Source organism: Ursus maritimus, unplaced genomic scaffold (assembly GCF_017311325.1).
Source record: "Ursus maritimus isolate PB19 unplaced genomic scaffold, ASM1731132v1 scaffold_17, whole genome shotgun sequence".
Classification (NCBI taxonomy): Eukaryota; Metazoa; Chordata; class Mammalia; order Carnivora; family Ursidae; genus Ursus; species Ursus maritimus.
In genome coordinates this window covers 38113004-38126128 of record NW_024424119.1, presented here as the reverse complement: position 1 = coordinate 38126128, position 13125 = coordinate 38113004, and the positions used below count along the sequence as shown (strand labels likewise).

General features: G+C 39.5%; 1 protein-coding gene across 1 annotated transcript in view; it reads left to right on the top strand.

Moving 5' to 3' along the window:
• The window catches only part of SVEP1 (sushi, von Willebrand factor type A, EGF and pentraxin domain containing 1), a 186264-nt gene that overhangs the window by 74968 nt on the left and 98171 nt on the right, over positions 1-13125 (top strand). Inside the window, exons 7-12 of the mRNA XM_040631696.1 lie at positions 1226-1423; positions 3646-3764; positions 6497-6626; positions 10160-10267; positions 11214-11345; positions 11947-12141. Of these exons, the coding sequence (XP_040487630.1) occupies positions 1226-1423; positions 3646-3764; positions 6497-6626; positions 10160-10267; positions 11214-11345; positions 11947-12141 (882 nt within the window). The remainder of the gene's footprint in view (positions 1-1225; positions 1424-3645; positions 3765-6496; positions 6627-10159; positions 10268-11213; positions 11346-11946; positions 12142-13125) is intronic.

The window sequence follows — 13125 nt, the reverse complement described above, 5'->3', positions numbered from 1 at the left end:
AGAACAGAAAGTCGGGGCAGTCATTTGGCATGTATTGTGCAAAAATAAAGAAACAACCAATTTCTCAGGAAAAATTGCTTTTGCCGGCACAGGGGTTTGGAAGCAATTTCAGGGAGGAGGCATGGTGGTGAAGTGTTTTGGAGCACACAGAGTCTGCCACTTACCTACAGGGTGACCTCAGGAATGTTGACTGTGGGTAACTTCCCCATAGTTGTCCCTCAGCACTCCTGTTTGTAAGTGGAAATGGTAACAGTACCCCTCAGTGCATTGGGCTGAGTGAGTCAATACATGTAAAGCATTTGGAATAATGCCTGGCATATTATAAGCTGAATAAATGTTAGCAATTGTTACATGGGAAATACAGACTAAAGATGCTAGCAGGGCTGTCAGTAGAATCATCATAAAACAAATAAATGTGCACATGGGCGGGGACACACACACACACACACACACACACACACACACACACCCTACGTTAAGTCTTAGTCTTGCCTTTCCATTCTATTTGCATTCTGCCTCCTTTATCTATTCCAAAGATAACATGAAGAGTCAGGGCCCCAAAATGACACAGTGATTTGTGGGAGGGAATGAAAACTTTTCTCATATGTGCTCATTTAAAGATGGAACCAAAAGAACTCATAAAATGGAGACGGATGGCTGAATGTATTGCTTAATCCATGAAAGAGGGACTCTAATTTACTATTTTAGTTTGTTTATTTTTAAAGATTGTATTTATTTATTTGAGAGAAAGAGAGAAAATGTGAGAGAGAGCACGAGGAGAGGGAGGGGCAGAAGGAGAGGGAGAAGCAGACTCCGCTGAGCAAGGAGCCCGATATGGGGCTCGACCCAGAACCCTGGGATCATGACCTAAGCCTGAGGCTGACGCTTAACCAACTGAGCCACCCAGGTGCCCTAATTTACCATATTATACTTAAGAGCCATAAGTGTTCTGCAAACTGAAAGAAGGTGCTCCAAGCGAGTGATAAAAGTCAAAATTGGCATGAATTAAAATATCCGTTAGAAGTTTTTCAAGGTACTGATACACTGTCAAAATAACATGAGATAACCTAAGAGAGACAGTTCAGCATTATTTATAATGTATCATATGTTCAGTGTCATAAACAGATATCATTTAGTGACTTATGTCAATTCCAAGGCAGCATAACTATGTTTTTCTTGAAATTTGTGGGAATGCAAGTAACATCCTTTCATTTTGCTGCAATAGAGCGCCACTGCCCCACCTTTCAGAAGCCCAGAGGTGTCGTCGTCTCCCCGCCCAGCTGCGGCAAGCAGCCCGCCAGACCTGGGATGACGTGTCAATTCAGTTGCCGCCGAGGATTCATTTTATCAGGGGTCAGAGAGGAAGTGAGATGTACCAGCTCTGGAAAGTGGAGTGCCAAAGTTCAGACAGCTGTGTGTAAAGGTAGGTCCCCTACGTTGGTCAGGTTGAGAACGAAATTCCCGTATAATGACATGTTGGTACAGTGTGGGGCTGTCCCTCTTCGCAGCTTTTGCTGCAAATCCATGATAAAGTGGTAGGTGTTATCCTAATATACTCTATGAGGGTTTCTGTTCCAAAATGATAGATTTACAAAATCCAATTATAATATGCCAGGCAATGACAGAAGAAATAGAATATAAGGATAATGTTAAAGCTGGAGATCAGGTAAGTTTTCCATCAGTAGATGAAAATCTCTGAGGAATTTCTGACCCCTATAATGCCTGTGGAACTGAATCAATTTAAAAAGAAAGAAGTTATCAGCACTTTGTTTTTGTTTTTTTAGAGGGTGAGAGAGGGGCAGAGGGAGGGAGAGAGAGAGAGAATCCCAAGCAGGGCTCGATCCCACAACCCTGAGATCATGACCTGAGCCGAAACCAAGTGTCAGACACTTAACCAACTGAGCCACCCAGGTGCCCCAAGAAACGAGTTATCAGCCCTTTGAAACCAGCGTCCCATTACTTTCACAGGAGGACATTGCCACCTTACTCGCAACCAGAATGGACTGCTCTGAAAAAAGGGGTATTGAAAACAAAAAAGGGTTCTTAGAAGTAAAAACATCAAAAATATCTCTAAGAGAAGGATAAGTAAAGTAGAACAGATGTTGAAAACAGTATTAGGGATTTGAAGAACCAAATAGAGAGTTCCCTCAGAATGGAGAAATGATAAAGAACTTGAATATCCCAAATGATCACACCAAAAAAGACCGAAGTCAAGAGATAGCAATAATAAGAAAAAGCCCCAATGTCCATTTAATAAACAGTTCCAGAAGGAGAGAGGGAAGTGGATGGAGGAGAAGAATTTTCTTACCAGTAGAAGGAAGTATCTCTGAGCTAAACTGGAAACATGAGATCGGTCATAGTCCCTGACTATGAGGCAGGCATATTTTCACGACTGGTGAAATTTCTGAGGTCCAGAGTTTAACAAGAAAATCTTAAATCAGTTTCCAGAGAGAAAAGAAAAATTTCACAAAAGAAACAAGAAGCAGACTTACATGATACTTATCATTTACAAGTACAGATGCCAGAAGGAAATACAGCAAGGTCCAAAGAATACAGAAAGAAAATTGATAGAAACTTTAAGTTCCAAATCCAGTTAAGCTATTTTTCAAGGGTGAATGAAAAATCAACTCCTTTTTTAGATTTTTCAGAGTCAGTATGCTGATGCATATTTGTGGGGGAAAAGTGTCCGAGTCTCAGCCCCTCCAAGAAAAAGAAAATATAAATTGTATAAAGTTTTCAAGAAACAAGAAGATATGAGACACAGATTATATCAATTCAGATAAATTCAGCTACCAAGTTATAGTAGACATAATTTAACATAACTTAAAATAGGGAACTTTTTATGTTATATATTAAGAACGTAGCTCTACAAGTGACTGATGTGGATATGTTTAATATTACCACCTCTAACTCAGAATCTGTATTGCAGAGTTTCACGCTGCAAAACATTTCATTGGCTTCAATCTGTTGTTTTGACAGTGCAGGGTAGCACTGCTAATTAATTCTACTTGACAGCCTTGTTTTCAAGTGTAGTTCCTTCCGGCCACAGTTAACATTTATTTTTTCTGTTTCTTTATTTCATTGAAAAATATTTACCACGCTTGCTGTGTATGCCAGGAACTATTTAACACAATGGGACAAGAGACGTCCTGGCCTTCAACGAATGTGAATTCTGTTGGGGGGAGAAAATTCAATTTCAAAATGGCATGTCAAGTTTTGTGGTCAGGAAGGACAGAGGGCTGTGGGAGCCCAGGAGGGAGCACTTCCTGAGGAGTGAGTGTCTAAGCTAAGAAAGGACAAGGATGGGGTTATCTAGGTAAAGAAGAGAGAGCTCAGGCACATAAAAGAACCTGGGCAAAGGCCCAGGTGCAAGACCATGGAGTTTGCATGGGAATGAGAGCTTCCGGCGTGGAGAGTGAGTTCCGGTTGGAGGACCGTAAGAGATGAAGCTAAGAGGTCAGTCAGCAGGTACCAGGTCAGGAAGGGCTTCATAAGCTGTGCTGAAGGCAGTCGCATATTCCAAATTAATCCGGAATTGGGATGTAAAAAACGAGTCATAGAGTATTCATGTTTTTTTACCTCTTTCTTAAATGACTTAGAATTACGTATCAATCGGCTCATTGATCTGTTCATTTTCTGAGTCAGATGTGGAGGCCCCTCAAATCAGCTGTCCTAAGGACATAGAGGCTAAGACTCAGGAACAGCAAGACTCCGCTAATATCACATGGCAAATCCCAACAGCTAAAGACAACTCTGGGGAAAAGGTAAGGTTTGCACAAATATTTGCATCTGTTTCAAATGGATTCTAAATGCACTGCAAATATGTGTGATATTGAAGATTTACTAATATGCTAATGATAGTACTCTCTATGTAAACTGTACTCATAAATATTAATGCCTCATTAGATAGAAGAATGATCAGCCTTGAGTTTTTAACTAGAACTCTCAGATAAAAATCTCTAAAATGGAAACTTTTATTCCATGGATCTGTTGTATTATGTATCCACTAAGATTACTGGACTAAGGAATTCTTTGCCCCTTACTTGGCTTTGATGATCTTTTAAGGAAAACAAAGAGGTGGAAACAATTCCTGTTTATGAACATATCTTTTAAAATATGAGCCCTAAATGATTGCATATTGGCCAATGTGAAGGAGAGATCCGTTGTTTTTTTTGTTTTTTTTTTAAGATTTTATTTATTTGACAGAGACATAGCGAGAGAGGGAACACAAGCAGGAGGAGTGGGAGAGGGAGAAGCAGGCTTCCCGCTGAGCAGGAAGCCCAATGTGGGGCTTGATCCCAGGACCCTGGGATCACAACCTGAGCCAAAGGCAGATGCTTAACAACTGAGCCACCCAGGTGCCCCAAGAGATCAGTTTTTAATTCAGCTTTCTCTAACACAGTATTTTGTTCAGAACACAATATTTTAATATTATATATGGCTTGAGATAATTATCTGTCAGATGTTAAAAAAGGAATTCAGGGGCGCCTGGGTGGCACAGTCGTTAAGCATCTGCCTTCAGCTCAGGGCATGATCCCAGCGTTCTGGGATCCAGCCCCACATCAGGCTTCTCCACTAGGAGCCTGCTTCTTCCTCTCCCACTCCCCCTGCTTGTGTTCCCTCTCTCGCTGGCTATCTATCTCTGTCAAATAAATAAATAAAATCTTTAAAAAAAATGGAATTCATTTAGGATTTAACTGCCCTTGAATCTACACTGTTGGTATTCACATATATGAAGATGCTTTTATGGTATATTGTTTTCACAGCTGCACATAAACATGTATAAATTGTGCCAGCCAGGATATATCGGGGTGGGGGGGCCACAACAGCACACACACAAAAACTGTTCTGATCATTGTGTTGAATATACTTAGAATTAGGGTAACTTTTAAGAAAAATTAACTATAGTCACCATGCTGTACATTATATTCCCAGTATTTATTTATTTTATAAATGGAAGTTTGTACCTTTGATTCCCTTTACCCCACTCCCCCCCGCACACCCCCATCTCCGACAACCACCACCTGTTCTCTGTATCTAGGAGTTTGATTTTTATTTTCTTAGATTCCATATTAAATGAGCTCATATTGTATTTTTCTTTAGGTAACTAAGGACAAGGTAACTTTTAAATCTGAATTTAAAAATGCAAATGTGACTTCTAGGGCTAAATGGATTGTAGGTGGTATACATGTTGAATGATTGGTCTGTCATGCGTGGTTTCTACTTTCCATTAAAAGGCCATGAAAACATGCAGTGTTGTTACCTTCATCATGATCGTCAACAGACCTCCACAGGCTCCCACAGCCCTCTGTCCTTCCTGACCACAAAACCCAACATGCCATTTTGAAATTGAACTTTCTTCCCCCAACAGAATACAGGGACATATTTCAGGATCTAATGAGAGTTCACACTAAATGTAGCACCTGTGTGTTGAAATATTTTTAAAAGTACAATTGAAAAGACAAATGTATTTGACTACAAAAGTATTTTAAAATTTGTATTTTAAAAAATTCCTAAATTAAAAGACAAATAGCAAACGTAAGAAAAAATGCTTCAAACTTCAAAGGTTAGAGTATTTATTACCTACACATGAATATAAATGCATTCTATCATAATTTTCAAATGGACTAAGAAGGCAAACATATAATTCAAAAAGGGAAGAATATATCTATATCTTGCAAACATATGAGAATTTAATCTTAGTCTAAGGCATTAAGAAACTGTAAATTAAAGCAATGACCTGGTGTCATATTTTTGAGTTACCAAAAAATAATGATATTTAACATAGGGCAGAGAACTTAGAGTAGGAACTTTAACATTGACACTATCAAATACTGACAAATGGGAGTGCAAATTATTACCATGTTTTGGGAAAGAAATTTTGTATTATCTGTCAATAAAATGGGAGCATTTGGGGCCAATTTAAGTGTCCTTCAATAGATTTTTTAAATTAGCATATATTTATTCTATAGAAAATTATGGAGACATTTAAGAGGGCTTCTTAAGTTCTAAAGACAATGTAACAGCATAAAGAATGTTTTAAGATATTATGTTTAAAAAACAAGGAACAACATTTCATATGTATGCCAACTGTATAAACTATGTAATTGGATAATAGTCTGAAAAGAGGGGCGCCTGGGTGGCTCAGTCGGTTAAGCGGCTGCCTTCGGCTCAGGTCATGATCCCAGGGTCCTGGGATCGAGCCCCATGTCAAGCTTCCTGCTCAGTGGAGAGCCTGCTTCTCCCTTTCCCTCTGCCTGCCGCTCTGCCTGCTTGTGCTCTCTCTGTCAAATAAATAAAATAAAAAATCTTTAAAAAAAAATTCTGAAAAGAAACACACCAAAAGGCTGTGCCTGATTTTTTTTCCTAATTGCTGTATGTATGAAATATTGTATCATTTTTAATTTCACTTTTCCTAGTAATATTTCAGTAAAAAAGAATAAACGTACCATTGCTATTAACTTTAACTTTCAAAATATTCATTTATCTCTAACAGGTATCAATCCATGTTCATCCAGCTTTCACCCCACCTTACCTTTTCCCAATTGGAGATGTTGCTATCACATATACAGCAGTTGACCTGTCCAGCAACCAAGCCAGCTGCACTTTCCATGTCAAGGTTATTGGTAAGTCGCGAAATTACTTGGGTCGGTTTGTGAAAATAATCCGGCACTCCAAGGGCTTTGTCACTCCTTTATCTTCAACGACTCCCTCCCACTGATTGTCTCTACTGGCCTTGAAACCTGCTCAAGCCACTCCCTCTTTCAAACCTTCATAACTCTTTACCTATCACTTTCTCTCTTTTTTTCTTCCAGTATGGGCATTTTGAAGAGTTCCCAGTGGTTGCCATCTGTTTTGTCTCAAGGGCCATTTATTCTCAGTCACTCAGTGTGTCCGGCTCTTGTCCCCTTCAGTCATATAAGCTACTGTCATCAGGTTCCCAGTGGTCCCTAGAGTTACGCCTACTGCACACCTTTTAGTTTATTTTACATAATCTTTTCCTTAGATTTAAAAAAAATTTTTTTAAGATTTTTCATTTATTCATTTGAGAGAAAGAGAGTGTAGTGAGAGCATGAGTGGGGGAGGGTTAGAGGGAGAGGGAGAAGCAGGTTCCCCACTGAGCAGGGAGCCCAATGTGGGTCTCAGTCCCAGGACCCTGAGATCGTGACCTGAGCCAAAGGCAGACGCTTAATGGACTGAGCCACCCAGGCACCCCTAGATTTTACATTATTAGCCACACTCTCCTAATTGAAACTGTCTCCTTCCCTAGCTTATCTGATACCAGTCTTTCTCGGTTCCCCAACCCATTGTTCTCATTTCTCCTTCTTTATCTCTTTCCTACATGGCTTCTCTTCCTCAGACCAACTTTCAAATGTGGATGATCCCCAGGGTTCCAGCCTAGTCCTCTTCTCTTTCTCTTTCTATAGTTTTCCCCGGGAATTTTGTTAACTGACCACTTTCAGATTTCTATCTCAAGCTTAGATCTCTTTTCTGAAATTTCATACCAATATATAGAACTGCCTACTGAGCTTTCCGTGTAGATGTCTTACAGGCATTTAAAACTCACCCAAACCTAGTATAGTTCTCAGCTTAGAAAATGGAACAGCCAATCACCTACCTACCATGCAAAAATCTGGAAGTCATTTTGACTCCTTTCCTTCCATCACCAACATCCCATAAGTTATCAAGGTCTGCTGGTTTCATCTACTTATCGTCCCTAAAGTCTGTCCTGGTCTCTTCATCCTTATTACCACTGTTACAGATCAGTCCTTTGGTGGGAGGGGAGGGGGCGCTGATTTGCTCCATCTCCCAGTTCATCTTTGTGTTTTCAATCAATTCAGTAGATATTCAGTGGGTACCAGAGACCCACCACCAAGATGTAATACAGGGAGAATAGGATATATACCAGTCTGTAGTGGTCAAAAGCACAGACTCTGAGCCCAGTCTGAGTCTACATCCCTGCTTAAAAAGAGTGTGACAGGTAGCCTGCCTGTGCCTCGGATTCTTCATCCAAATATAGAATTAATTAACATATTCTATCATAAGATTATTGTGAGGTTTTTAATTAGTTAAAATTCACAAACCACTTGAGCCGGTGCCTGACGCACATTGAGCTCTATGTAAACATATTGACATTTTGCTATATTCATCTCACATATTTTAATATGTTTAAAAATTCAACACATTAGGGGCGCCTGGGTGGCACAGCGGTTGAGCGTCTGCCTTCGGCTCAGGGCGTGATCCTGGCGTTATGGGATCGAGCCCCACATCAGGCTCCTCTGCTATGAGCCTGCTTCTTCCTCTCCCACTCCCCCTGCTTGTGTTCCCTCTCTCGCTGGCTGTCTCTATCTCTGTCAAATAAATAAATAAAATCTTTAAAAAAAAAAAATTCAACACATTAAATTCATTGTATTTCAAAAAATTTACATAACTTCTTGAAATAACTAGTGTATATCAGACTGGCTCCTTACCCTAGAAATTACAGGTTTAGGTAAAGTAGATAAAAAGAGACACAAGTAAACAACAGCCTAATTCATTTCATAGTGCTTAGGTTTTTCATTGCTTTTTCAGTGTTGTTTTAAACATGAACTTTGCAAGTCATATGGAAAATATGCTGGATTTGTTTTTTATGATACTGTGATTTTAAACATGAAACTGTGGTTCAAGCGTTTGCCAAGTTTTACTTTTTCATAATGAAGAGTCAGCACGGTGAAATGTGAAATGTAAAATCCAGCTAGACACTGGATTTTCAAATTATGAAAGAGAGATGAAATGGGAAAGAAGAGGGAGCAGGAGAAGGTGAGAGAAAGGGAGACAAGGAGAGGGGGGGGGGCAGAGAGAGACAGAGAGAGACGGAGAAAATATTCTAAAGCCTCCATTTTCTTGTTTCCTCAGATGACAGGGTGTGGGTGTCTCACTGATAAATGAGAGGAAGCAGGAATGCTTTTGCTCAGCATTCCAGGGAATGCGGCCTCACTTGCTCTGAAATAAGCTTTCTCTCTCCTTTGGAGACAATGCCTCCGCTAGTATCTCCCATGCTTTTGACACTAATTGACTGAGTCTTGGTGCTCTCTTGTGCCTGCAGTTCAGCTTGAAAATGTTTGTCCAGAATCAGATAAGTTTAGAAAATCTTGGAAATACCTATTTGCAATTTCTTTTGGGAAAATAATAAATACTGCCAGATTCGTCAGGTTAACTCTGAACTGACTTGATTCAGCACGCTTCAAGTGCACAGACCTCCAGTGAGCATTTCTTCACATTTTTCTTTATTCAACAGCTTTTTCTGAGCGTGTGTTATGGGCCAGGTGCTATGCTCTAACCCGAACACCTCACTGTGAGCGAGAGAGACTTCGTCACGGGTCAACAGAGTTTATAGTCTAGAAAAGGAGTAAACCAAAGGCACTGCACTAATGAAATGGCAAGCATGAGGAAAAAAGACTTAGCATAAAACAGAAATCTATATATTCTCACAGATACGGCTCATCTAATTTCTGAGTATGTGTTTTCATATATCACAGATAGAAGTACCCTGGCCATAATGCCCATGATTCTGAGATTTGATCATTTCCCTCCTTCTGCTTCTCTGGGAAGGTTCTCTTCACTTCCTGGTCGAGCACCTCAACTACTGTGGGTGGAATGGCCACTACATCCAGAATTGCCTTTTTTTTTTAATCTTTTATTTTACTTTTATGATTTATTTATTTATTTGAGGGGGAGAGATAATGAGTGATCAAGGAGCGGGACAGAGAGAGAGAGAGAGAATGTCAAGCAGACTCTGTGCTGAGCGTGGAGCCCAACATGGGGCTCGATCTCACAACCCTGAGATCACCACCTGAGCCGAAACCAAGAGTCGGACGCTCAACTGACTGAGCCACCCAGGTGTCCCCAGAATTGCCTTTTACACGGCTGCGCTCAGGGTGACTTTAGGAACCTAGTATTTCTTCTTCAACAGGCAGAGGGCAGCATAACAAGAATCAGTTCTTTCTTTTACCTTGAGACCAGGGATGCAACAGATCTCATTGTCAAAGGGGCTCCAGGGTCAGCCTACCAAGGTCAAGGTTCTTTGCTAGCACAAGTAGACTTCAGTTCTCTTGTGCATACCCCCTCGTCATTTTTGAATATCAGTTGTAACTTCTTTCTCTGCTTTCCTGTTTTTTAGATGTAGAACCGCCGAGCATAGACTGGTGCAGATCGCCTCCTCCGATGCAGGTCTCAGAGAAGGAGTATCCTGCAGTGTGGGATGAGCCTCAGTTCTCAGACAACTCAGGTGCGGACGCAGACATTCTGCGGTCAGCATGGTTAACACTGAATTATATTTCATTTTTAAAAGCTTTTAAAAAGGTTAAAAGAAATGAAAAGCAAATTGCCTCTTGTCTAAGTGGAATGAATAATCATATAAGGTAATATGTTTTAATGCTAGGATAATTATATATAATTTAATATTACTAATCTTCATTACTAATTCATTCAATATCCAATGCATATTTATTAAACCTATTCTAGTTGTTGTACTTGAAGATTTCTAATAAATTCATTGAGTCTCTCTGTTTACAGTGTCCTGAAGGCATAAACTATGCATTTTAGTAATATTGTTAGTACAGTTCTATGTATTCATACTCATTTAGTCAACGTTTGCCCCCTAAAATCAGAAAAGTTTATAGGACAGCAGGAAAAAAATGAGCTAATACAGTTGAAGTTCATGTTAAAGGTCTCACTAAAACCCAGTAAGCAACAATTAAAGACATGCAAATTAAATACATTTCTTAATTAAATTTGCAATATTGGTGAGTGGGGGAAGGGATAATCGGGTGATGGGCACTGAGGAGGGCACTTGATGTAATGAGCACCGGGTGTTATATGCAACTGACAAATCACTAAGTTCTGCCCCTCAAACTAATAATACCGTATATGTTAGCTAAATTGAATTTAAATAATTTTAAAATTTTTCCAGTATTCCAGTAGACTGACCTACTCAAAGAAAATCATTTATTTAGCGAGAATGCCTTACTCTAATGAGGTTTTTAAGTCTAACGTTTCTGTGTTACAGTATAAATATTGCATCTTTTATTTTTTTACTAGTGACCAAATCAACATAAACTGAATGCCCAGCTGGTTTGTATAAATAGAAAATGAAAATTCAAATCAAATACAGGAACTGGTAAAGTAACTGCACACCCGTCACCCCAAAACTAAGTCCCTTCTTTCTTCTCTAGGGGCCGTATTGCTTATCACCAGGAGCCATTCACCAGGAGACCTTTTCCCGCACGGGGAGACCGTGGTGCGGTATACAGCCACCGACCCCTCGGGCAACAACAGAAGCTGTGACATCCACATCGTCATAAAAGGTATTCTCCTCATAACCCACCAGAAATCTAGGTGACGTTTGCTGTATGTAATTGCTGTATTTTGTGAGAGAAAATGGACTGCGTGCAGCAGATTCGTAAAATTAGAATACTGACAGATCTTCCATACGTTTTCCATTGTAATCGCTTCCCTTTGTGATACATAGAAATATTTTCTTCAAGGGTAGTCTTTAATTAACATTTCATTAGCATTTTCACTAAAAGTACAGAATGTTACTGTCGTAATTCTATTTTGAATAGCCGAGGACACAGCCTCTGAAAATGTACTTGCAAAGTAATGCTATCTAGTTTTCACTCTTATTATAGGAAGGCCACAAATAACAACCCCAAATCAGAAATAACTTAGCATTGATAATCTCTGCACAGCCTCTAATCACGCATAGGTCCAGCTTTTCAACTGTGCCCACCTAGGTACCAAGAAGCATATGTCGTCATGTTCCCACACTTAGGATTTATGGTGAAAGTTTCTCTAGGAATGCTGGTGGACAGGAGGAGTCCTTTTCAAAATTCAGCTTAGGCTCATGGAATTTAATTTATGTTGTTTATACCACTGTATATAAATAGTATAATTTTTGTAATGCAGCTTCTCCCTGTGAAGTTCCATTTACACCTGTAAATGGGGATTTTGTCTGTACTCAAGATAGTGCTGGAGTTAACTGCACATTAAGTTGCTCGGAGGGCTATGATTTCACAGAAGGGTCTACTGAGAAGTATTACTGTGCTTATGAGGATGGAATCTGGAAGCCACCATATTCCACTGAATGGCCAGACTGTGCTAGTAAGTTTTAATTTCTTTCTGGACTCCTTTCGTATATGCATGTGTGTTTGGGTGTGTGTACGTCTCTGAGCATTTAAGAGGAAAACTGCCTTACAACAGGGATTGGGTTTCATAAGTGAAAAATGGTGCCATGATGGGCACCTGGCTGCGCTGTTAGTACAACACGCAACTCCTGATCTTGGGGTCATGAGTTTGAGCCCCATATTGGGCATAGAGCTTACTTTAAAAAATGGTGCCATGAATTTGAAATGTTTGTGAGTAAGAGAAGTGTTCAGCCCTTGATTTAAAATGTTAGCCTGTCAGAGTTTGGTTATTGATTGCTACAGGACAAGATTCCATTTAAGGCAAACCCATCTTGGCCCTCACATTGTTATTTACCAGAAATAGACTTGTCAGCATGTTGTGCTTGATCCATAAACTTGAATGTATTGTCTCATAGTCTGCAGAAGAGCTTATATTTAAAGCAAGATCCATCATATGTGATGGGGAAAGATCAGTGACAATCTCTTTGGGTCTGATTCAGATTTAGAGCTATTCTGTAATCTTAAATATATGTGTTGTTATGAAAATAGCACTATCTTTGTCTAGTGTAAATAAATATTCTTTGGAATGAATCTTTGATTTAGTACCATCGATGGATGGTTTAAATGCCAATGTCTTGGAAAAAAAGTAAAGCCCAATTACTTGAGCTATTTTTCCCACAAATTTGGATAGTAATTGAAAGTTCTACAATATCACTCACCTCTATCACAGATTTAGACAGTAGGATTTTAATGCCGATGCTATTAGGAGTCATTGTCTCAGACTATTATGGGACATCTTACTATGTCTAGCCATGCAAGTTTCTGATCCAAGGAGGAATTCTCTATGGGAATTATACTTTCAGGGATTATGATTGTCTATCATATTTAGAAATTTTTCAATGTATATTGGTTAAAATTTAATAGAAACACATATGATATAAATTTATGTAAACATAAGAGA